Genomic DNA, 26,424 nt, shown 5'->3' on the forward strand with positions numbered 1-26,424 from the left:
GGAATCACAGCTAGCTTGAAAACCAATGGCAACTAGGAACAAAACCAGCACCCAGAACATTAAAACAGTACACGCTGTTCAGTCATAGAAATACCCAGCCGGTTCTCCTGAGGATGTGTATCTTCTTTTGCTACAATTGATTTTTTTTTCTCTTTTATTAAAGGATGCTGATATAAAACCCAGCAGCACACAAAAATAAACACAGGCAGTAGATAAAAACAAGAAGCAGGGCCCTGTGCCTGCCACTACGCTCGTCAGTCAGCACACACAATAATTACTCAAATGCTGCTCCCCTTTGTATATCCCCATGGCATGGTATCACTTGGATAATGAGGAACTCATCCGCCTTTACTAGACTTGTAGCTCATCCAAGATTGAGGGATGTACATGAGACAGACTGTAGGGTAGCAGAGAAGTGAGCAAGTGAACTTACCTTGGCAGCTATGTTGTTCTTGGTCTTCAAGCTAGTTTACTTACCTTTGTGCTAAATATATCTTAAGAAAAGCCAAGTGACAGCTGAAGGTAGCCCTTCCTTTGACAGAGTTGGTCAGTGACTGTATCAAGGGCCTTCCTCAGGCAGGTTTTCTACATTGCCACCAAGGATTAGCCCAGCCCCTGAGATACCATTAGGATCATGTGTCTCTGATCACTGCTAAAATAAATCATGGCTATTACACCCTTAGATTCCCATGGGCTCTCTGTTGGTATCCACAGGGGACCATATGGTTCGAGAGTCTACTACTGCCCATTGCAAATTTCCCCAGTAAAATTAAAGTCAGGCTGTGAAGGGAAAGTCATATTTTCCACAGGACAGCAGCATAAAAATGCAACTCTGATGCCTTTTGATCAGAGGTCTGCTTTGCTGGTAGTGGTGAATCTTTGCCAGAACAATAGGTCTTTAGATTAATCCTAGAATATATATGACAAAGGCTTACCCAATATAAACATACCCAAGCATTCGTATTATGCTCACAGCCAGACCATCTGATTTTACAGGCCTTAAAATTCTTCACATAATTGAATCACGCTTGCTCTTAAAGAACCTGTTCTTTTTTTTTTCTTTTCTTTAACCTTAACGGTTTGCATTTTTGCCTGAAAGTCCCTGCTATGAGAACATCTGCTCCAGAAGACGATCCCATGGTGACAGGTCAACTTCAGGGAAAGCTCTGCATTTCCCCCTTACCCTATTAGCCCCTGAGGTTAATCTCTTAGATTTCAAAGAATAACGCTACTCCACCAAGACGTGGCTGTTGCAGGGAGCCTCTCCTCACCAGAGTGCAGACAGTTCACAGCCAGACACACCAAACACAGACTGGAGTTTGGCTGGAGACTGGCCAATTCAAGAACACCCAAGTTTCTTTGCAGAGCTGGACACGTCAGTCTGTGGTGACGTGATGAAGGCTCATTGTCCCATTTTCTCCTCCTTGCTTTCCCCAAATTTCTATGCCCCAAAAAACAGCTAATCAGAATGAGAGAAGAACTGAACGATCCGGGGAGCAGCAAATGGAAACTTGAGTAATCAATGAATTAAAAGGGGAATCTTGCAATCTACTGCACCCCAGAGGATAGTCTCCTGTTTTCCTAAGAGACTTGGTACTTTCATATAGCAGGCAGGTTTTAGTACTCTTTCCATATGCAATCCCATCAATTAACATCCACATAATTTGCTGCCCCATGTGGTAGCATTGATCGGGCCTTGTCTTGGAACAACTACTGCTCAGTGCAGTTCAGGGGAGTGCTCCTCCTCTTCAGTGGTCCTCGCTGAGAATCCTGAAAAGGCAAAGGATGAAGGAGGCAGAGGAACATCAGATAGGCTCAGTTGTATTTATGGATCTTAGTAGATCATGGTTTAAAAATAACCAAGTAGGTTTTTCTGTTGCCTAAATGGCACCCATTCTTTTCACCTTGTAAAAAGTCTAGCATATTGTTTTCATAATCGAGTTATTTGGATAACACAACAGTGATTTAGATTAGGATTTGTTTACACAGCTAAATATGTTGAGTAATGAAATTAAAATGAGCTCTCTGCTTCTGTCACATCTGCAATAGTAACTGACTTCTTATGGTCGAGTACAAGCCTGCTGCACAGATGTTTCTTGATAAGGTATAAATCAGTGTTAGATGCTGTTTATTGCAGCGCTTTTACTGCCTTCTTCCCTGAAGGAGGGAATGTTGCCTGCACAGCAACCAGATGTGACCTGCAAGACTGTATGAAATACCATTACAAGCAAAAACAGGTCCCATATTCCATATCAGCATCTGCAATAGCTCATCAAGTATTTATCAGACCATTTGAACACTTCTACAGGTCCTAGCATCATACCACTGCCAGAATTTACTTATTATAACCTGCAATGAAAAAGCCAAGCACGCTGTAAAGCGGCTGGTGCCTCAAATAGTGGGAGATCCCATTTTAGTTTGGTTCCCTGCCTTAAAGGTCAGATTTCTGAGCAGATCCTGCTACTGGACTGTAAGAGACTGTGAGAGATCAAGACAGCTGCACTTCAGGGCACGGTAAGGAAGAGTTTCTCTATTCTGCCATCTCACCCCATATGATACCAATCCTTTGACGGTGACAGGGGAACAGACTTACCTTGCGCTGGTGCCTCTGTGAGGAGAACTGAGACAAGGGAGCTCCTCACCTGGGGACGGCGGTGCAGCTCAGAGCGCCTTGCGAAGTGGCTCCGCTCAGCTCTGCGGGACCAGGGGGATCCAACAGGAAAGACTCACCAAACACCCAGCACTTGAAGAGAGCCAAGCCTGGCCCCAGAACCACACTGGCTCCTTCTCTGCAGCAGACGAAAGCAATACCCATGGGCTCTGAAGGTAAGAGAGCCAAACTTCACAAGATGTACTTCTTGGAAGGTTTCTTGATGCAAAACCTGCCATTTCTTACGTAAAAAAGAAGGGGGGATGGAAGGATAACATAGTTTTCCTTCCCTGAGCTAATCTGTGTCTCTGATTTGCTTCACTCGTTACACGGACAGAAGATCCTGTCAACACAGAAATAATGCCGAGTATTTACAGTTTAATGGAACCCAGGGACCAATTAACAACACAGAAAACCACCAGGCAGTGTATTTCTCATTGTAACAGGAGAGAAATCTTCCAGTATGGCTGTTCCCCCATTTCTTAAAATAAAGCTCCAGCGCTTTGTCAATGATTTCTCAGTAGTAATGTTTATTATCTGGTAGTTTTACCATTGCCCATTTATCAATCATTTTCCATGTGCTAGGTTCAGTCACAAACCCCCTCTCTTTACTTGTACCCCCCTCCCAAAGGGACAAAAAGAGTAAAAAGAGAAAAATAAAAAAAAAGAAAAAGCAACTGTCATTAGGGCTTCAGACCAGTGATGTTAGAATCTGCCCTCAACCCCAAGTTCTCGAACTGCTGATTCTTCAATAGCTTGATGGATGCGATGCACCTCGTCCTGCGTTAAAGTCCTCTCTGGGTGGCGATAAATGATACGGTAGCAATGGCTGACCTTCTGTGTCCTACAAAATATAAATCAAAAGAGGACTCATAAATACATGTGCCTACAAAATGCAAATACACAAGGCAAAACACTTACCCTCTGGACCATTTTTTATTTGCAGTCTAATTTTGTTCCTGTTGCTTGAAAATCACCTTAATGCTAAAATACACAGTCTGGAGAGGTGGGACTGAGCTGAATTTTAATTTTGGTAGAGGACTATGCTGAAGTCCACCTAAGACCTCAACTTGTATTGCGGTATGGTAGCTTCTTAACTGGGCAAACAGGCCCCGGAGGAGGGCTATGCTAACACCACTGAACTGCTGCTGACACCACAACTCTCTCATTTTGGCGCTAATGGGGCTACCTCGAGGGAGCACTGTGCACACATAGCCTCCTCAGACCAGCAGGGCTGGCGCTGATGGGCATAAGGAAAGCACCGCACAACCTCTGTACGCCAGAGAGCAATGTTGCCAGCTAACATGGGGCGTCTCACAAGCCTGCCCATCCAGGCTCCAGCCTGGGGGATGAGACCTAATACACAGCTGCAAAACAGAGTAAAACATTTATTTTTCAATGCAGGTGTGTATTTTGCCTTTGCTGGAAATGAGGAACAAGGACAAAACGCATCTGAAGTCTCCATTTGTGGGAGAAGGACAGAGATGCAAGACAAGGGTGGCCATCACTCCCGAAGCAGAGCACACTGCAGCAGAGGTGCCGGGGGCAGCCCAGCAAACTCGGGAAGAAACGGGGTGAGATGGGACAGCAGGCACACATGGCAAAATTTCTTCCTCCCTGCTACTATGGAAAGGAAAAGGCAAAAGAGAACAGGGAAAAGGAAGAGGGAAGAGGGAATGATGAGGAAAAAAGAAAGTATTTAAGAGTCGCTGAGTTTGGCAAGGACAAGGTAACGCAAAACCAGGAGCAAACCAGTAAGTTGAATAAGAGAGCAAAAAACCTTCTTACTCTCCATCGAAAACAGGCTGAAGTACACAGCTCTTCCAAGGGGCATCTCTGCAATTGCAGAGCTTGTATTACTCCATTTAAATGGCAGTTGTTGCATCCTTTTTATTTTTAGTTTCAAATGGAACCCACACAGCTGCTTCTTTCAAAGGTAAACACTCACTTCAGTGAAAGAAAGAAAATCTGAGGGGCAAAATAATGGCAAACCAGAGATCAAGTACTAGGCAGGAGGGTCTCCCCAGCTAGCATTTAATGGCACACAAAGGCATTCAGAAAGCTTCAGGTCATCTTTCTCCTGAAAATTTTTTCATGTTAGAAACCATGTTTATTATGACTATTTGATTAAAACTAAGGTTATATGTGCTCACAAAGGTAACTCTCTGAAGATACTCATTTCAACCTCAAATCCTACTAGAAACAGGCACAGGTAGTTTTTATCTCATAATAGCTATTTGATATCAGCTTTGACCTGCCCAACATGGATGGGAAGCTTGCCTTGCTCCCACTGGCGGTTTACAACAAAGAAGGTTACTTCAAATTAAAACACTCCTCCTTTTTTTGTGTGCTCTGAAAATAAAGCAAGTTAAATCTGCCTAGCATAGGAAAGGGCAAACTGCATTTCATAAAGCGTTAAGCTGACTGCAGTTAACTGCTAAAAACCAGCCAAGAGCTTTCCCTGGGTGCAGGTTAAACGCTGTAGGAAAGTGATTTTGGAGAAAAGAGGGGGAGGTGTAACTGTGGAGAAGGTGCTGCTCTGCTCTGCTCCACCTCTGCAAAGTAGTTGAGAGGACAGACCTGGGAGAAGCAAGTAACTGGAATAACAAGGATTTGGCCAGATGCTACATTGTAAGAGAGAAATTTGAATAAGAGAGGGATAATGAATTGGGGCTCAACAGAAACAATTTTCAAAACCAGGCTGGCAAACACCATTACAGCTGGTAGTATTTCAGCTTTTAACGGTGCTTCAGCAACCCACCTGAACAAAAACATTTGCAAATTGCTTTGGCTGAAAATCTATGTAGAAGAGGTACAGCCGCAGGCCTGATCCTGAAGTCTTGTATGTAGTGGGAATATAACCCATGATGGAAAACTCATTGCCACCATTTAATGTGATGTAAACACAAGTCTGCTTAATGTATTTAAGCTGTGATAGGGATAGCTACAGCACTGTTTCTTCATGGGTCTTCATGGTTAACTTAAGGTAATGATTTCTCTTGACCCATGTGTTTAGGTATCCCCCTCCCTCCATCCTGGTGAGCAGTTCATTCATGAGGCAAATTAAATAGGTCAGAACAGGATGCAAAAGTTTCTTGTGGGTGTTGCAGAAAACCAGTATCTTTAGGAGGCATTTAAATAAGGAAAGGGTAGAGGTCTTGCAGAGCAGCACTGGACTAGAGCAACTGACGTCATTTACCTGGACCTGAGCAAAGCCTTTGACACTGTCTCGCATGACATCCTGGTCTCCAAGCTGATAAAATATGGGCTTGATGGACTGACAATTCAGTAGATAAAGAACTGGCTTGACAGCTGCCCCCAAAGAGTGGCTGTCAATGGGTCCATGTCCAAGTGGAGGCCACTGACAAGGGGAGTCCCTCAAGGATCAGTACTGGGACTGGTCTTGTTTAACATCTTTGTCAGCGACATGGACAGTGGCATAGAGTGCACCCTCAGCAAGTTTGCCGACGACACCAAGCTGTGTGGGGCGGCTGACACGCTGGAGGGAAGGGATGCCATCCAGAGGGACCTTGACAGGCTGGAGAGGTGGGCCCATGCCAACCTCCTGAAGTTCAACAAGACCAAGTGCAAGGCCCTCCATCTGGGTCGGGGCAATCCCAAGCACCGATATAGGCTGGGCAGCGACTGTCTTGAGAGCAGCCCTGGAGAAAAGGACCTGGGGGTGCTGGTAGACGAGAGGCTCAACATGAGCCACCAGTGTGCACTAGCAGCCCAGAAAGCCAATCATATCCTGGGCTGCATCAGGAAAAGCGTGGCCAGCAGGTCAAGGGAGGTGATTCTCCCCCTCTACTCCACTCTCGTGAGACCCCACCTGGAGTACTGTGTCCAGTTCTGGAGCCCCTACTACAAGAGAGATATGGACGTGCGGGAACGTGTCCAGAAAAGGGCCATGAGGATGATCAGAGGGCTGGAGCACCTCTCCTATGAGGACAGACTGAGAGAGTTGGGGTTGTTCACTCTGGAGAAAAGAAGGCTCCGAGGAGACCTTGTAGTGGCCTACCAGTATCTTAAGGGGGCCTACAAGAAAGCTGGTGAGGGACTTCTTAAGATGTTGGGTAATGGTAGGACTAGAGAGAATGGATTAAAACTAGAGATGGGACGATTCAGATTGGGCGTTAGGAAGAAGTTCTTCACCATGAGGGTGGTGAGACACTGGAACAGGCTGCCCAGAGAGGTGGTGGAAGCCCCATCCCTGGAAGTTTTTAAGGCCAGGCTGGACGGGGCTGTGAGCAACCTGATCTAGTGGGAGATGTCCCTGCCCACGGCAGGGGGGTTGGAACTAGATGATCTTTAAGGTCCCTTCCAACCCTAACAATTCTATGATTCTGTGATTCTAGCTGCAGCTGAAGTTAAGAATTGGTGCATGAGAAATAAAACAGGGATTGCGTTAAATGTAATGCATCTAACTTTAATTATAGCCAAAGAATGATGTAACTACTAATACACATTGCTGGCTACGGATCACTCATGTGGTTGGTATGTTACAATTTTCTCCCACCTTTTAGCTAGGTTTATTTGCATCTTTGTTACTAATTAGAAAGGAGGAGTATAATGGTTCAATGCTATTTCAATAAAAGGCACACTGCAAGTTTCAAAACCTTAAGCACTGTTTTCAGAGTAGAATTATCTAACTTTCAAGGGAGATGTGGAAGAGTACTTCTAATAGCCACCCCCCGCAATAAAATACGAAGACATTGTGATTAATCACTGCCATCAGCTGCAACTGGAAACAATTATTGTCAGCAAATAATACATGTTTGCTGATTCCTTTTCTTGCTTTCCTTTTTGTTCTGCAGAGTCACAGAGTGTTTGCCTGCCTTAAAGATGGCTCTGCTAATGCATAATGAACTCTCTCCTGCATGTCATGCTGCAGCCTGACGATACAGATGCAGTAGCTCTCTAACCTGAGCAACAGAAAATTTGAGGCCAAAATCTAGCACAGCAGCTTCACCAGGTTAAAAAAAAAAATTAAAAAAAAAATAGAAGCTTAACAGTGAGCGCATTGGGCTTTATTTACCTAAACTGCACCACCAGACGAGTCCATGCGGTTCGCAGTCACGCGGACTCCTCTCCCATTAGGCTTCAGCTGATCTTAGTGTCACAAGTCTCCTCTGCACCAGCCTGCGGCTTTCAGGTAATGAAACGCAGTGAATACAGTGAAGCACTGCTCAAAGGGCAAAGGAAGATAGGGATTTATTCCAGCGCCCCAGGAGGAAACAAGAACACAGTCCGTGAACAAACACTGGAGTGAAACAATGCCTAATGCTCTTTCATATATTTTTTGGAGGAAACAGCTTTGTCTCGTGATTCTCGGGAATTGGCACACAGCCACCTCCACGTGCTAGGGAGCCGCTCACTGCCGGGTCGGAGTCCCTGCATGGGCCCAACCTGAAGGTCAGTGTATGTTTTTTGATATTTCAGCCTGGTATGCGAGCACAGCAAGAAATTAAGGGGCCTTAGTCTGCCACTAGTCTAATAAAATGAACATGAAAGCAACCTGACACTGGGACCAGGGCTAAAATGAAAGGGTATGTTAGGCAATAAAAATTAGTACCTCTGTGTTAGCTCTCCCTGCATGGAAGTCCACTGAAGGACGTTTTAAATACAACTTGTCTAGAAAGCTGATCCCAGAAGCTACCAACAGCAAACCACCCGAACATACCGGGGAACCTGTCTCAGTGGTTAGGTAAGACTAAAACACAGGGTCGTTCAGTAACCAAAATGTTGCCTACAGAATAAATGGCTGGTATTGGCATTTGTCTCATCCACATGCAATACTGTAACAAGAATGAAAATCTCCCCATCCTGTACTTGAAGAGGGAGACAAAAGGGGCTGCAGTTAGTGGGGAAAAAGCCACTTTTGAACTGTGTTCTACTTTCCATTGGTCTTAAATAAGGCACGGAAGCACAGAGACTTCTGTAAGGTTACCCCTGCTCTTATGTGGTGAGGACAACAGAGAACCAGACGTTTTTCTAGAAAGCTGGATTTACTTTGAGGAACAGAAAAGTAGAGAAGACAATCTCCCACAGCATCAAGGAGCGAAAAAGAGTACCATCTCTTTTGTACTGTGAGCAGTGCACTAAGCAGTACTATTCAACATCATATCTATATCGCACCTTTTCCTACAGGATATTATTTAAAATGAAAGATCTACACATGTGGCAACGCAAGTATGTGAAATTATTTTCTCTTTTAAGTGGGTCGTGTTAATGAGGTTCTTTGAGGGTCTCCCAATTCATGCCATAGCAGTTTGTATCCTATATGCCCCCAAAAGATTAATCATGTAATTACCTCATATAAACCTTCACACAGTACCCAGTGACCACTACACGCTTCACAGAGATCACATCACGCTCTGAATATGCACGGAATGACCTCAGGGAAGAGAAAGGCTTGTTTTGTTTGCAACAATGTCCTGAAAGGGATGATGATGGGAAGAAATGAAAATACTGTCTCACGTTACTAGCATTGTAGTTGCCAAAGCCATGCAGCGTGCACAGCTTTGGTTGTGCTGTGCGGTTCCAACAGTTCCAGGATAGTTCACATTGTAAGTGGAACCGGTAAGGAATATTAAACTGCAAGAAGAAGAAGATGTAATTACCTTTTCCTTTTTGTTTCATGCCTTCAAACCACATCCACCACTATGATAGTAGGCACAACTGCTAAATGTCATACTATAAATTTTAAATTGACAAATAGCACTCTTTGCTAGGAACCACATCATGGAAAATGGCAAAAGGCTTGTGCTATATACCTTACTGTCAATGGCAAATAATTCAATTACCATGGTGATATGCCCATAGAATATAACAGTAATTCTCTGAACAAAGGCCTTTCCCAAAGATGCATTCTCATCAGTCCTTTCAAATGCTAATACTCCATTTCTCTGGAAAAGCAGATTGTATACAACAGCATATTTTAAAAAACAGACATGTTTTTGTTTTAAGGTGCTAGTGAAAGGCACTAGATCATTCAGAAGAAAGGATTGTTTTAAACCCACAGAACAGGGAACGGCCATTTCTGTTGCACATCTTCTGTAGCTGACACCTGGCAGAAGGATGGTTCAGCTTCAAAGATAGTTCAGGTCAACATAACCATGCTGAGACTGTCTACGTTACTTGACCACTGTGGATTTCTTAGGTGGTCACTTTAAAAGAGCTGCATGTTCACTGACAGATGGTTGGACTGAAATATTGCTCTTCTATTTCACAAAATTGAGACAGTAATGGACTTTTTGCTCTTTTCTAATTGGACTTGGTGAAATCTGTATCTGAATACCAAACCCTGAACCTGCTTGGCCTTTTCGTTCTTTCTTTCTTTAATATTCCTTCCATTTTAAGCTTTTCTTTTAATGTAGAAAAAAAAAGTCAAAATTCTGTTAATAGCCAGCTTATTGAGAGAGATAAAGAGCATGGTATGGGATGCAGTGGCAAAGGACATAAATAACACCTGCTAGTTAAGATAATGCAAGGTAGAGGAAAAATGAAAACACTCAGAAACTTTTCAGCTTCTCAGTCACTGAGACACTGTTAAATAGTCATAAATAGGACCTGAGCCATTGTCAAGTATCCGAAAACACTGGACTGGTTCGAAAGTTTTGATCACGATTTTCTTTCTACGAAAATCTATCACATTTCTTACATGCAGGAGGAGATACAAACAGATATATACTGGAAAAAAAATTCATAAGCATCACCTGAAAGAGAAAGTCTCCTGGCTGTGAGGTGTACTCACTAAAAGTTTAGTGACACAATTCAAGCAATTACTTGTGCTTTGGACCAGCACTTTGGCCCCTAACGACCTTTCCTCATTTCAAGAGACCATCTTGGTTTGTTGATACATGCCTGCAAAAGAAGAACTAACGTGAGCAGCACAGGGCTCTTTTCCACCAGCTCCCAAGTAGAGGGAACTCTTGTAAACAGACTGAGTTACACAAGAAACTGAGAGAGTATTTCCCTTGTGCACTGTTACAGTTGTCTCAGTAACCAGCCAACGATACAGTCAACCCATCTCCGATCCAAGCACTTCCCATTAAAAAGCTCTTAAGCCTCACAGCATCAAAAGTAATGGAATCCATTACATGCAGGCAACAATGAAATATCACGAGGGTGAAGAATAAGGAGAAAAACATAATTCTCCATTATACCAAAAGAAAATCCAAAGTCCCCACAGGATCATAAGCTAACTGTGACACAGACTTTTGCTGTCATGGGGGGCCAGAAAAAAACTGCAAAGCCTTGGGGTTTGGCATTGTGGTTTTTTGTTTTTGTTTTTAATACAATGACTCATTGATTCCTTGAAGAAAGCAATGATCAATGGTTGTAAAGCAGGTATGAAACCAGTTCTCAAGGGGATGGATTCTAGCAGTAGTGATGACTGCTTGTACTCCAATCTCCCTCTCTTTGGGAAAATCATCTATCAAGCACAGGCGACAGAATTCCCATCACATCTGATCTATGCCAATGCTGAGGAAACCATTCCACATGGATTTAAACTTGGATGTGACAGAGTTGTCCCTTTTGTAAGACAAACTCCGTGCTCTCAGTTCACACCGTGCCTCCTCAATTTTTAGCGGCTCACCACTCCACCTAGTGAGTCAGTTCAAAATCCTGCTCTAAACCCAGGAAGATTCAAGAGTAGGCTAGAGGCTGAATATCTTCAAGACATGCCTTGCTGTCAGCACAGTAACCCTGGAGCACTCACCACGCCAGACAGATGCAACATTATGCACCTTTAATGGAACGAGTCTCTCAACTTACTGAGGCTGAGGCTTTCAGGAATAAAATCAAGCTGTACAGTGGGCATGCACACAAAGATCAGAACGTGTGCAAGCCCATGAGGCTCAGAATAGGGTACGAAAACCTACTTTTTCTTCATGGTTATCACTACGACAGATACAAGGACTGCACAGGTGGAATGAAGATAAGAAGAAGCAAACTTTCTGATACAAAAGCACACGTACAAAATCCAGTGAAATAACTTCTATCCATTGCAGTGGCAAACGAGATAAGGTTGTTTGGTAAAGTACTTGAGACACTTAATTTTATGTACTAAACACAGAAAAACAACTGGATGCTGAAACTAAGAGGGAAAAAGCAATAGTCTCAGCATTAGACAGGGCAGAATACCTGTTCTGTGTACACACAGAGTTTTATTTAGCTTCACTTTCCCTAGGTTTGCTTGAAAATGTTCAGTGCCAAATGCTTTTCAATATCTGATCATGTTTTCACCAAAACAAAATGCAAGGGATAATACTTTTTGTTATTCGTTGTTTAAAAGTTGACCACTAGAGGCTTAAACATTTGCCAACCCAGCAAACAAAAGAACAAAATAACTTGATTTGGATATTCTGCCTCATGGGAACTGCCATCTAAGCTCCTTGACTTTCTCCTTCCCTGTGTAGTTCAGAACCTGTGGCAGGACTACATTTCCCATGAGAGGCCAAGGCCAAAAACTCCTATGATGGATCACCTCCCCTCTCTGGAAAAGAAACTTGGCTGACATAGCTGATGAGGAATCAGAGCCTACTGAGGAGAACAGAAGCATGCAATACCTGGAAGTCCTGGCTGCTGAAGTGTTCTGGCTGCTAGCCAGAAAATTCTTACAGAAAAATTAACATTTTCAGTGAGTAAAACCACAACAAATCAACACGGTTTCTGTCATGGCTGGCTCTCCCACTTTTTCCACATTTCCCTTGACCTCCTAAATCCCTCATAACTTAACAGGAGAATGAGGCAGCTCCAGCAGCAACAAGCTCTGTGGGTCTGGCAGAACTTCATGACTTAGATAGCTCATTCAAAACCCCTTGTGCCTTCCAGGGCAACTGGCTAGGACTGGAGCAGTCAGGGACACAACCTGTTTGCAAAGAGTAACTCTGGAAAACGCACTGCATTTGCTGAGTTGTTGTGCTTCTTGTGCGAAGGCATCGTATTTACCTCTCCGTGAGCCACAGCGTGCAAGTAAGAAGATGGAAGAGGCTCTGGTCCTGCTTCTGTCAAACTGCAATATTAATGGTTCCATCACTGGTCTTTAGCCACAACAGTATCACTCAGAAGTTTCCAACCACTGGCAACTGGAATGCCATATCCAAGCACTGAAGAGTGACAACCTGTCTCAATAATCCGAACAAATCCAACACGAGAGGTGAATTTGGACTCTTTCAAATGCTATCTAAAATATTTATAGTAAAAATGTTAAGTGTGATACCTTTTCAGTTCTTGTGAGTGAAAGATCAAAGAAGAGAAGTATAAATATTTAGCAGTTTTTTCCCCCAACTAGATGTTAATACTAAAGGGAACAAAAAGTATTACTAAAAATAACATTGCTGTCAAATTAAAACATATTTCATAATCAAGTAAAAAGGGAATTTGTATGAGAATTTAAAACAATTCATTCTCCTAAGAAATGAAGATGGATGGGAGCGACAGCCAGTTTAGAGTTGTCTCCATCGAGCACTGGCAGAAATCAGGGTCTACAAAGTTAGGTGGCAGAGAAGTTCATGGGAAGGACTGGATGCTGTTTCAGGTACTTGTATAGATTTCACCCTTGAGATTCAGAATTTTCATCCCAGAGTGAGGTGTTTAAGTTCCCTTTACACTTGCTGAGAGTTGAGGTAAAGAGGGACATGGTTCTGGCATCAGATCAAGAACCTAAATGATTATTCCAAGGTCACACAGCGAATCGATGACAGAGAAGGGACTTGGATAAGTGCAGGCACAGACCCTTTGAGTTATCCTTCTTTCAAGTTACTCTTCCCCCTCAAACACACTTCCAGTCACCGTTCTTTTCTGCAAATTGTACAGCAGCCCTGGAAACAAAACAGGCTATGGCAGGAAAAAGGAACTCATCCCATATACAATGGACAGGGTAGGGAAAAGTGCAGAGCTAACATCAGGACAACCAAATGTGCTGTTTGTTAAGCGAGAAACTAATCCCAAATCAGAAGAAAACAGGAGCAGGGGGAAGATGAAAGGAGCAGGAAGAGATGAGTTAACTGTAGACCAGAAGACTTAAAAAATTAAAAGGGACTTAAAAATTGAAAGCACAGGTTAAAAGAAATCGCTTGCCCTTTTTGTGTAAAAGCCCCCCTGGGCAGCCAGCAGCACTAGAAAGTAACTTGAAAACATTTGTACCTGTGTGTGTGCAAAACCAGGGGGTTTCTCAATGGGACAGCTTACAATATCTGTTAAGCCTGGTGGAAATTCTGCAGCACAATTAAGTGTTGTTTACTATCTCCTTCCAGTCCATACGTTATTTTTCCTCTCAGAATTCTCAGGTTTTATGAGCCTTAATCTGGCTAAGAGGATTTGTTTTGGAGATGTAGAAATTCACCACTTTCCCTCCCCTAGGGTCGTGTGGTTCCACACAGACAGTCACAAGAAACCCGTTCTCATTGCTTTTCTGACAGTTGCTGCCTTGGGATGACAACTCAGAAAAAGTCCTCAAAGTAAGGATAACTACTGGCCAGCAGATTAAACTACTGTTAACACACAGGAAAACTGGCTGGCTGTTAAATGTTTCTCTTGCTGGGTCCCATTTGCACAGGTAATACATTTGGACCATAATGACAGACAAAGAGCCCGTGTCTTGTAGGTGAGGCTTGCCTGGTTATTTTTGAATATAATGATGGGGAAAATGTCACAGAACCATTAAAACTACCCAAATGATGACAGTGCGTACCAATCAGGTGCACTGGACAGAACTTTTACAGCTGTCAAAATGAGCATTAGTTTGGAAAACTGTAATTGCCGTGTTTGGAATGTTGCCCTCCCTTGATACTATGGCTACTCTTTATGAAAAGACAAATGAAAAGAAAAATGTGAATGTGATAGAACATATTCATAGGGAATACCTCCTACGCTAAGATGATATGAGCATCGTGCAATAAAACACCATGTGGGCATGAAGAGTAAAAGGTCAGGGTACAAAATGAGATGCATCATTCTGTAAGTAAAATTAAATTATTGGTCTGCCACTCAAGAAATGAAAGAAAGCCATTGAGACATTATACTAGGAAGATCAAAATACCATTTTTGCTAAGACTTTACTAAAAAAGGCCAAATGATCCTCTCACTATCAGGAATTAATACCAGCAAAGAAGTGATAAGATTTCAGCCCAGAATGGGGAATACACAGGGAGCACTAGAGTAAATCAAATGTTCTCAAATTGTCCAAAAGATGAACTTTGCCCTAAGATACTTCAGAAATGAGCAAAAGAAATCTCAGAGCTGTTATCAGCTGTCTTTGAGAGTTCATGGAGGACACATAAGGTACCAGATGTTTGGAAAAGGTCAAACAGAATGCTTATTTTTGAAAATGGAAAAAACCCCAACCCTATGAAGCCATAGGAGCTACATGCCATTTGCTTTTACTTAAATCCCCAGAAAGACTCTGGTGCAGATAACCAAAGCACTTGTAAGCACACAATGGAAATGAAATCAACAAAAAATAGAAAACATGGATGTATTGAGCAAATCTAGTCCAAACAACCTAATTTCTCTCTATAAAGGAGTAACAGGCTAATACATCAATAATCAATAAATGAAACAACAAATAGCAGGAAGGAGCAAACAACGTGGAGGATAGGTGTGTGGGTAGGGGTCTGTACGTGCATATGGAACATATATTCATAGTCAGCTAAACCAGATAAGAAAAAATGGTCTAAGATCAATATGTCACAAAACATAGATCCACTGGCAGTTGCAAGCTGTTTCAGACAAAGTTGAAAATTCTTAGGAAATTTTTTTAAAAGTTGTAACAAAAAGCAAAACAAAAAGGAAGAAAAATGATAAATCCAGTTCGTAAAATTAGGTAGTACAAAATCTGTCTTCCTAAATGTTTCACCTTGGAGGGAGTTGCATGAAGGCAGATGAGAAAACTGGTGATCAGTAAGATTACTACTAGAAGGTGATGTTCCAAATGGCTGGAGTAGCTACCAATAATTTGTTCTGGAAGCTGTTATCCATGGCTCGTAGCCAAATCTGAAGGATCGTCTTGTAGGGTTCTTCATCCTGGCTCCCATAGGATGCAATATTTCCATTAATGGAATAGGTGATGCAGCCGAAACATTTGTTAGCTGGCAAATTACATTAAGCTGGGTAAAACACTAAGTATAACTGAGGACAAGATTAGGGTAATCTGGACTGGAAAAGCTGAAGGATACGTTTCAACCAGGAAAGTCTAAGCTTCTGTACTTAGCCCAAACCAACTAGCTGCAGGCACAGAGGATGAGGAACAACTGGGCATACCGCAGTGCTGCACAAAGCATCCAAGCACTCCGCAGAATAACAAGCCGAAAGTGAATCCGTGATGTTGCTGGGCTGCTTTAAGCTAGGCAAGCACCACTCTGGGATGAACTGCTGGAATGCAGCCGGAGCAACGTCCTTCTGCCCTACTCAAGACTGCTACTGGCTCGGCTGAAGTACCCTCTTCACACCTGAAGAAAGATGTGAGGCAACTGGAGGCAGATCACTGGGGAGCAATGAGAAAAAGCAGATCTCTCGATAACACAAATTATAAGGAAAGATTGAGAGAACACAGGCTGCTCAGCCTAAAGGAGAGAGAGCACAAAAACACCCTTCAAATACATAAAATGCTGCTGCACCAAGTTAGGTAATAATCTGTTCATCAACATTCACAAGTGGCAGGAGACGGAAGTAAGGAGCTCATATTGCAGAAATGTTCTGCTTGAAAATTCACTTGGAAAGGCGGTGGGGTCCTCATTGCTGGAAATCTTGAAGGACTGGTTATACAAGAGTCTGTCAGGAATGCTATAAGTAGAGCTGATCCTGTTTTGGAGTAGGAGGATGAACTAGGTGGCAGTACTCTTCAACTCTTTAGCATAAAATAACAGTCTTTAAAATGCAGAAAGTTGCTTGAGTAGCAAAGACATCTCCTTGTAGCTCCAACTGAACATGCATTGTGTATTTCTTTATCCCATTGCATTAAAAGGAGATGGGGAAAAAGCCCAGTTCGGGAGGCCATGGAGGTAGGAAATACAAACCATTGCTGCTATAGCTGGCAAAAGAGCTCTGTGTTACCAACACCAGATTCCCAGGAAATAAAGCAAACAGAGAAAAACTTTTGAAGGGGAACAGCAGAGACCAACAGACTGAGAGGGGAAAGGAATCCCCTGAAAGTGATGTAACCTCTTTAGGCCAGCAACCCTTTCATTAGCCTTATAGGCCTATGTTGAAGTACAGCAGAGAGATAGGAAAGCAAAGTGCTGCTGAGTTACCCTTCACTGCCTAAAACCAACAAAAAACCAAAGAAAAAACCAGAAAAGTCCGCTCTGCAAGACAGCATCCCAAAGGGAGAATGTCACTCAGCTGCTTGTATCCTTTGCTTCAGGGCTGAGATGCACGTTAGGAAAGCTCTGAGGAACAGCCACAGAAGATGCTGCATATCCTTGATAGGCTGAACTGCATCTTTCTCTTTTATGCCTTTCCGAGTTTGTATCAAGAGGTTAAACCTTTGCTTTCAGCTTTCGAAATTCACATTCAATCCCAGGCAATCTTAAAACAAGGACGAAGTCTTTCTACTAACAATACAACATTGCAAACAAGCCTGTTGGAAATCTGCACCCCAAGGCAATTTGGGGAAGTCCAGGGACTAGAAGACATCTGAGATACCAATACTTGAATGAAGGCTGGTTGGCCCTGAGGAGGACAACAACTCTGGGGACTATGGCCTTTTGACACAGAAGCTGATTAACTTTATTCCCTGTTGCAGGTAGAGAGACTGAAAAATAGAGAGGAAACAACATGTCTAAGGACATACAGCAGATCAGATAATCTCATAATAGAAACACACAGAAACTAATAGAAATCTCAGTACAATGCTCTGCCATGTTTCCCTTGTATTCATACGTGTCATCCTGGCCTCCCCATTCTCACTCACTTGCTGCTCTGTATTCACTTCTTGTACCGCTTCCTTATGCATGCAATAGCTGGAAGGAAGGAGCTGCCTTTCATTTTATCTACCTACATTGCCTTTTGCAGCAGAGAATGAAAAGCCACGACTCTGCTACAAGGAAAAGTAACCCCATGGACTCGTATAAGAATATGTGTATGTAAGTGTATATATACATTCATAGCCACTGCTGCAAAAGCTAGTTTTTGATTAACCTTTGGAAGTTTGCTTGGACTGATAGTATCACCAGTTTTGGGGAAATACTGATGTTTATTAAATCTTTTTCAGGGATTAAATGTTGATCTCATAAAAGTTCCATTGCATATGTGTTCTTTCATTCTTACATGAAATATGAAGTTGCCAAGGAACAAATAAACTATTTATGACTTATGCCTGTACAGTAACGAAGAATGGCTTAATGGGGGCATGTACTACTTCGAAAGCACTGCAGTCTGTTGTTCCCTGAACTGGAGACTCTCTTAAAGAGGTTTAAGAAGTATACTCTCCTTTCTCCTCAAAAAAAAAGATGAAATTCTTGACACAATTGTCTAAGTCATAGCAGAAAGACTTATACATGCCACAGGCTCCTGCACCACAGTCCCACATACCTGCCTTACTTGTAGGTAAATCAGTGTAGGCTGCATACAGCTGCATGCAGACAGCAACTACTAATCCAGATAGCTAACTGAAATGAACTCAAGTTACTCTTACATTACTGACTTCACAGTTATAGAAGAGGAGACTGGTATTTATTATACATGAGGTGCAGCAATTTGGTGGTATGACCTTAAACACCATCATCTCTGCTAGTAAATCTTCTTCATTTGAACTACAGTAACAAACACGGAAGGAGATGCTCCTTCTGAGACTACAGGTAGCTACACCTGAACAGTCACCTCGCCAAGAGTCACGGGGAGGTCACGCTGTTAAGATCAGCAGAGTTTGTTCTCTACTTTGCCTAACTCTTGTCACACCTAGCCAGGATGGCTGGTGTTCCAACGTTGTGTTTTGAAACATACACAGTACCAAAGGATATGAAAATTATTAGGCGCCCGCTGCTGAGAAGGCTGCAATGCTACTCGTGTTCTCTTCTGAATCATCTGCATCCACCGTGCCTACCCACTGCAGTCACATGCACAAACTCGTTTCCCCAGCCAGTGACACCATCTCTCTGCAGAGATGGCTGAACAAACACAGGCGCTGGGTGCGTGGATTCAGTGAGGGAACAGACTTCCTTAAAATGGAAGAGATGACAGAGGAAACACTGTAGCCCTTAAAGAGGAAGAAGAAGGAGACTACAACATCCCTGTGACATTTTGCACTGTAGTCTCTACCAAAAGGTGAAGACACAGAGACGCAGTTCAGACAACCCAGTAAGATCAGATTGCTGAGCAGCAAGAAGTAGATAAAGGGAGGGAGATACCTGCAGATACCACTCCTGAAACCCACACACATTTAATCCACAGGATTTCATCAGTATCACGATAATTGATGCTATTGTGATTTTACTTTAGCATCCATATGAGGAAAGGTTAAAATGATCTCACGCTTCACTAGGATAAACCCACCACAGAAGCCGAAGCATCAGTCCAAAGCATGGGTTGCACGGGACATGGACAGTTATAGGACAGTCAAAACATTTATAAGCACTTCAAAGCTGGATGAGAGTTTTCTTGTATTGCTAGCACACCTGCACTGGCAGGGACAAGCTTAGTCTCTTGTATCTCAACAGATTTCAGTTCTGATTCTGTATATCCCACAACACATCACAGAAACTCCACAGGAAAGCAATGAAAGAATCTGGATCAGGCTCAGCATTCACCTACAAAGCCCATGCTTAGATCTGTACTGTGTTGGATCAATCTTTGAGCCTTTTTTTTTTTTTTTTTTAAGGTTGAGCCTGTATCTATTTTCTTTTCCCAAAACACTGGGTGAGCATTTCAGTAGCACACGGGTGAGTCAATAAAACTGAGCAGCAGCGCCGTTTGCACAAATCCTTCTCCAGTCCTGTCTCCAGGTGCTTCTCCCTGCTTCTCAGATTTGCCCTCCTGTACCAAACCAGCACGTCTGCCTGAGTGGCTGCCTGTGTGATGAACCACGTGAGCAAGCTGATGTGGTTGAAAAATGACCGGGGAGAACAAGCAAAAAAGACTTAAATTCCCATTCTGGTTCACTGAATTGTGTGACCAGTGACACCAACCACTGTGCCAGCACAGCGCGGGGGTGAGAACAGCACAAACCAAGACTTATGCTGCCAACAGAAACGCGTGTGGAAACAAGGGCTAAAATCACAAGCTGGTAATTCACTGAATCCACGCAGGCACTAAAGCACATTCTCATTTTTCTTCCCGCTAAGTTCGTGTAAAAACATGTTATACATTATGTTCAAAACGAGACTCAGATACAAGGGAGAGGAAAACATCCCGCCTGGCTGTCCCCAAACGCTGCTGAGTCCAATCTCCTGACCTGTTCCCACTGAAGGCAATGGGATGACATCTCTTTCTGCCAACCGAGGTTTCAGCTGACGTTTTACAAAACAAGAGGGACGGGTCCCTGGGTAGCAATGTTTTTAAAACTGATCAGCAGAAACAGACAGTCGGATCCTCTTCTTAAAAATGATGATACACCAGTTTAATTAGGAATGAATGAATGTGTTCAGGACAGCATGAGAAGAGGTAAGCAAAAACAGCTATGACAGCTGAACTTTGCAAGAGTGCAAACTCTTTTGGCACCAGTTAAGCCTGAGGTCAGTGATCTGAGCAGATTTTATGTGTGTAGGGTCCTTCATAGGGCCTCTGGTCTAGCACCAGTTTCATTCTATGCAAGCGAAGTTCTCCCTTCTGGCAAATGTAATACAGATACTGTAAAGAGACCTGTGCTTGTAAGCTCGCTCTTTCAGTATTTCATCAAATATAGCAGCGATGCTTAAGAGGTCACTTCCATTAAAGATGAAACTGTTCAAGATCATTGCCTTTAACTACTCCCTTCTATTGTGAGACATCAGCCCAAGCTGACTGTTTGGCTTTTGGATATTAGGAAGCAAGGCCGGATAGAAGTAGGGCGTGGGGATACAGAGAAAGAAATAGTGACGGTGAATCACTCCCTTGCTGATAGAAGGCATGGTTGCCTTTAATGAATACTTACATGGAGGGTGTGAGATAATCTAAGTGGGACTGTTATGAAACTTAACTATGAGATACTTTGAGTAACGATCTATAAAGCTGCTAACTGGATTCAGCAAATTGTTGAGTCATTACCATATAAGACTGGGTTGCTCTGAATGGCATATGAAATCCATATGGCTAGAGACAAGGAGTGGTTTGCTTTTGGTTAGAGAAGAAGATGGAAATGAGGATACATGTACATGGATTTTGAAGAATAAAAAAATTAATAATAAAAAAAACAATTAGCCACAATTACATACCGTACACACTAACATTATTTTGTCATTTATCTTTTAATTAAAGATGTCCTGTGATTGAGAATTAGCAGGCATGAAATTAGCATGGATTTTTAATGTTCTGGGAAAAAAATACAGTATGTTCTCTGCACTGCTGTATCTGTTATGAAATCAACTCAAAGTCAAACGAAGACTGGGCAGAAGGATGCTGGGTACTACATATAAATCACTGATCTTTCACCTCTTAGAATATTTTCACATTCAAACTGAGATGCTAAATGAGCTGAGCGCTTAACGCAAAAAAGAGAACTTACGAAACCACCACTATGGATATAATTTATTCTGGAGTAACTACTCAAGCAAAGACTCAGGGCTGAGCTAGTCAGACAACTCTATTATCTTTCACCTGAAGAAAGTGTGATTAGTGGAGGAAATGTCACATTTACACTTAAAAATTGTTTCAAAGACAACTTGTATCTTTTGGCACAACTCAGCCATTTGAAAAATATTGTAAGAGAGAGAGGCAGCGACAGTAAAGAGTGCTCCTTTTTATGATTTCTCACCCTTGTATTAAGCCACCGTGTTTAGCTTGAATACTCAGTATCTCAGCAGTCGGCACTTCCCAGGCAGCGGCGCTGAATTGCTCCGCACTGATCCTCAGGGATGCAGTGCCAGGGTTCTTGGAGATGAAGGCTGCCGGCGCAGCACCAACTACCCTGTGCAGCATCAGCCTGCGGTGCAGCACAGAGCGGCAGGGCAAGGAGCAAAGGGGAACCACATCTTCTTCACTCCCTCTGCTGCGAAGGGGGAGAGGTGGTCTCCGCAGCTACTCTATGGCACGTGGGAAGTGGACAAAGAGAGTCAAACCGGATGGGAGAGGAACATTTACGAACAAATAAGCTTCTCCAGTGATTTTCATCAAAGGTGACATTGACAGCATTGCATATAAAATGAGCGTCTCTTCTGAAAACGTCCTTGCTCACTCACCACAAGAATGGGAGCATTACTCACAACTGCAGCGCAGTCTCCAGCAGTGCAACAATCATGACCATTACACACAGTCACTCTACTGCCCTTATGGGTTTTGTGGGTGCATTTTGATTTTTTTAAATGGCAACTACTCTCATTTTCACTCTTCTGTTTCTGGCTTTTCACTCTTTTTTTTCCTTCTGCTTTCTTTTTGGCTTGGCATTTGCTGGCATTGAGCTGTGAATCCTATACATGGAGCCAACTGAAGTTCCTTGGGAAATTCTAACGAAAGGAGCTGTAAAAACTGCCTGAAAACTACTTTCAGCAATGAGGTACCAACTTCATGGTCACCCTCACTTGTAACCCCCTGGAAACATCACGCAAACCATTGAAGCACAGGACAAACTTGGAGAGGATTCACAATTCCATCTCCCTGCTGTGTTTGTACTTGACATCTCTCTTTCAGCTTCATATCAATAGCAGCTTTGATATACCCCTTTTTTTTTAACTTTCCAACCCTTTTAAGGACCCTTGATAAAGGGCACATTTTCCCCTCTAGTATATATCTCAAAACAGAACACCACAAAAGATCAACTTGATCTAGATGAACTTGATCCATCCATACTGAAATTCTGATGGCAAATGATCATAACAGTTAAATTTGGCTTATGGCATAAATCTCACCCTGCACCACTGCGCTACAGACATCCCAGTTGAGGTATTGTGTGGCTGGCAAAGGCTACCACTAAAAGACTGAGTGGACCAGGATGAAATCGTAGAGATTTGTTTTAATCAGGAAATGAACAAAACCTGTGCCTTACGGAAAATTTACCCTCTCTAGTGTTATAGACATACCTATGCACACACAGTAACCATGATGTTCACTAGCTTTGCCCTTTCTATTCAGGACAAGCATGCCTGCCTTCTCTCTGCTTTCTTCAACGAGCAGAAGCTAGGCGCGCTTGGTTTTAAGAGTAGAAAGCAGCACTGAAAGCGGGCTTAAGGTAGCAAAGCACCGACAGAAAGAACTAGCTGATCTTTTGATAGAAACCAAGAAGATTACCTACAGAATTACAGACAATGCCAAAATGAAATTTAAGTATACTCACGTACTCTGCTGCTTGAGCTACAGAGAATTAGTAAGCTACCATTCACCAGCTGAACTGCCGAAAGAAACCATCTCCATGTTTCTACCCATACCAGCAATACAATAAAATACATAAGCTTAAACTGCTTCAGTAAAATATATTTAAGAATGTGAAAACTTCCAGTCTATGCAGATGAGAAGAGAGGTGGCAATTCATTCAGCTACAAAAATGGGATCAATTGCAATCACAAGTTCATATCTTATTTATAGCAGCCTGGCCTGCCTAAACTAACATGTTCATCTCTGACAAACATCAGACATCTCTGACCATGGCAGGATATCAGAAGGGGAAGCAGAGCTGAGAAGGACAGTGAGTGACAAGGACTTACTGAATGTCACTCAATGAATCATTTAACCCCTTTTCAAGTGAAGAAAAATGCAGACATGTCACTTAGCCTTCCTAGGAAGCTCAATGTGGTAGCGGTTCCTGTCCAATAAAAGAAATCTCTTTTTCTGATTCTCTGAAATCGTTGGAGAATGAAATATAAGCATTTGACATACCTGGATTTCATGTGCAGGACCATCTCTGTGAATAGCTGTAGTCCTGCTGCAGGACTGCTCAATTCTCACGTGAGATAACGTGGCTTCTCAGAGGTAATCTGGCAGTGTGGAGTGGCAAAACTAAGGCAAAACTCCCACTATGAGTCTTGGAAAATAAGGAGGGTAAAACTTTGTGCATAAATGCTTTACAATATATTTATTGAAGTAATATCTTATCTGTTTAAATCCCCTCCTCATCAGATATTTCAATATGTAATAAAGCAGTCTATTATGAAACATCTGAGCAGACTAAATGGGCAGTTTATTAGACTTGAGAGCAACGACTAGCAGTTCATCTGTCACCCTCAAGCTTAACAAGTAAATAAGTCTGTTTCCCCTCATCCATCATGGTGAGGAGAGCAGTAGGTCCAAACACAAATATGATTAGTCTAAACTGTAATCTTTGATGTGGCAATGGCTGCAAAGGTTACCTGCAAAATTGAAAGGCAGTAACCAACTATTTTTGCATGAAACGGACAGTCTCCAAGAGAAGGTAAAGGGCACCCATGTGATTTCTCTGCTAGACATCCTCCAAAGCCGCGGCTTATTCTCCTCTCACAGCAAATACCACGGCCTCTTCCTCTGGAAAGAGCAGGCAGCAAGGTCTTCAACAGCAACAGCAGCTGAAGCAGCCCTTGCCCTGCTTTGTGGCCACGCAGCCCGTTGTGCAGACATATGACAACCACGGGGCTGAAGCACAACCCTCCCCCCTCTGCTTTTCTTTGAAGAACAGGTTTTCAGCTAGATCAGTCCCCTGATTTAGGTCACCGATTCGGGTGCCATGATACTGGGGATGGCACGAGTGCGGGAGTGAAGACTGGGAATGGTTAATCAAAAGACAAGTTTTTGCCACAGCCTAGGATCGCAGCTCCAGGACCAAACCCTGAGAACCTGCTAGCTCAGCTCCTACCTGCTTTGGACCCTCATAAGCAATTGCCGAAGCAAGTGGTGATTTCTTCAGTGGGTACCACCTAGGACCAACGCTTGAAAGTCTTAACCTGACCTTTATTAAGTTTGACTTAAAACATCCTTCATATCCCTCTAACTTCAGCGTGAGTTATTGCAATGTAGATGACACTGCTTCCCATATGAGAACCGAGAGAACACTGAAGTGAGTGCACCTTGTAATACATTCATTTTGTAAGCAATTTTTTTTTCTGTTCCTCATAGCTGCAGAGATTTGTGGGAGAGCAAGTAGAGGCTTGTGGGATTTGGGATGTTTGTCTGGCTGGAGGCATAAGAGAATCTGATTCATTTGTGTCTCCTTTCAGAAATGCGATAGCCATCAAACAATCACAAAATAGAGCCATGATTAAACAACTGATCACAGGCGAGCGTGGGGATGCCCACACACAGTAAACCTGCCCTGCTTCCTGGGAAAGTCTGCAGCCCGCGCCGGGTTCTGTACTGCTGTGTTAGACTGCTCCCTGTCCTCAAAGTAGCTCACGCACAGGCTTTCTAAAAGCAAGGCAAGCCTTTTATTTATATCTTCCATTTGCATTTAGATTTTTAAAGAGACAACTGTGATTTTCCAAATAATTAATTAAAAGAGCACAAAGAACCCATATAAATACTGGAATTGAATTTGGGGCAAACAACTACTTATCTTGGTTTAACTTTCATACTGGTAGATCTTTCTACTGAAACACAAAGTAGGTGTAACTGAGAAGATGGAAAGACAGTCCTAACTGTTGTGTGTTATTTAGTACATAAATTCTATAATACAACTATGTATCATTATATTTAACAGAACAGCGCTCAAGTAGAGTTCAGAAAGAAAAAAAAAAACCACAAGCACTTCCAATACTTTTGTGTTAGCTGAAAATTGCCAATAATTTTTGTTGCAAAAACATTTTCCTTGCACTTTCAACGTTCCTCTGAGACAAGAGCAAAAATACTTTAGCTGTGAAAATGATCCATTTTACAGGCGTCAAACTATTTTTAAACCCTACTCTTCAGTCTGCTCATCTATGCCTAGATCATCAGTAATTTATTTGTGAAATTCCCCGAGGAAGAGAATTCGGAAAGGAAAGGTAGGTGGGAAGCAAAAAAAGCCCTACATATACATATTTTAATTTTTTTTCTTTTTTTTTTCCTAGAGGGGAAGTTACTAAGTGCCAAATTCTGACACCTGACACAAAACAAATTTCCCCTTACTATTAGCATGGTTCTGTTGAAGTCAATGAGATGCCCAATGCTATCATGAAAAGCAGAACCAAAATCTAATGCTGAACATTCAGAATATGGAGGGAGCAGCAAACCTAGCAAAGTGTCACGTCCATCTATCCCATGACATGAATGACTGTAAGATCACAGAGGAAAACCAGACAAGGTGTAAGTAAGAGGGCACGTTCACTGACTCCACTTGAGAGGAAAAGAAGTAAGCCCACAAAATTTGAAGGTGGAGGTAGGTAAAACTGATAAGGGAGGTGTGGGATGGCATGAAAGAGATCACTTGAAGCACTCCCTGAAGTTGATAACCAATACGCATGTAAGTCTTAACTTGGAAGCAAGTCCAAGAGGGATATGCTTGGGGTCCTGGTCTGGGGTCCTCCCCTATCCAACAGAGCAGCATCAGGTGATATTGCAAGCCTCCCTTTGCTGGCAGTGGAGGAACGACTGACAGATTTCAAAAGCTGCAAGCCCACCAGGCTTCGCTCCTTCCATGAACCCCTCTTTCTGGTGTACTGAGAGAGCGAGCAGCCTCACAGCTTTCCTCCTGTTCCTTTACCGTGGGACAACGCTGCAGGTAGCATCCTTTGTGATGAGGAATTAAATATGTACTC

The 26,424-nt window shown here is 42.7% G+C and overlaps 1 protein-coding gene across 11 annotated transcripts in view; it reads right to left on the reverse strand.

Annotated features, from left to right (window-relative positions):
• Positions 1-3,160: 3,160 nt before the first annotated feature.
• The window catches only part of FARS2 (phenylalanyl-tRNA synthetase 2, mitochondrial), a 253,942-nt gene continuing 230,678 nt past the window's right edge, over positions 3,161-26,424 (reverse strand). For all 11 annotated transcript variants that reach the window (XR_012585610.1, XR_012585609.1, XM_074576026.1 and 8 more), the window contains one exon: positions 3,161-3,494. Coding sequence is in view for 9 of the 11 variants with exons in the window: in XM_074576026.1 (XP_074432127.1) it covers positions 3,356-3,494 (139 nt within the window). In the remaining 2 variants the exon portion in view is untranslated. The remainder of the gene's footprint in view (positions 3,495-26,424) is intronic.

This window comes from Larus michahellis, chromosome 2 (assembly GCF_964199755.1).
Source record: "Larus michahellis chromosome 2, bLarMic1.1, whole genome shotgun sequence".
NCBI lineage: Eukaryota > Metazoa > Chordata > Aves > Charadriiformes > Laridae > Larus > Larus michahellis.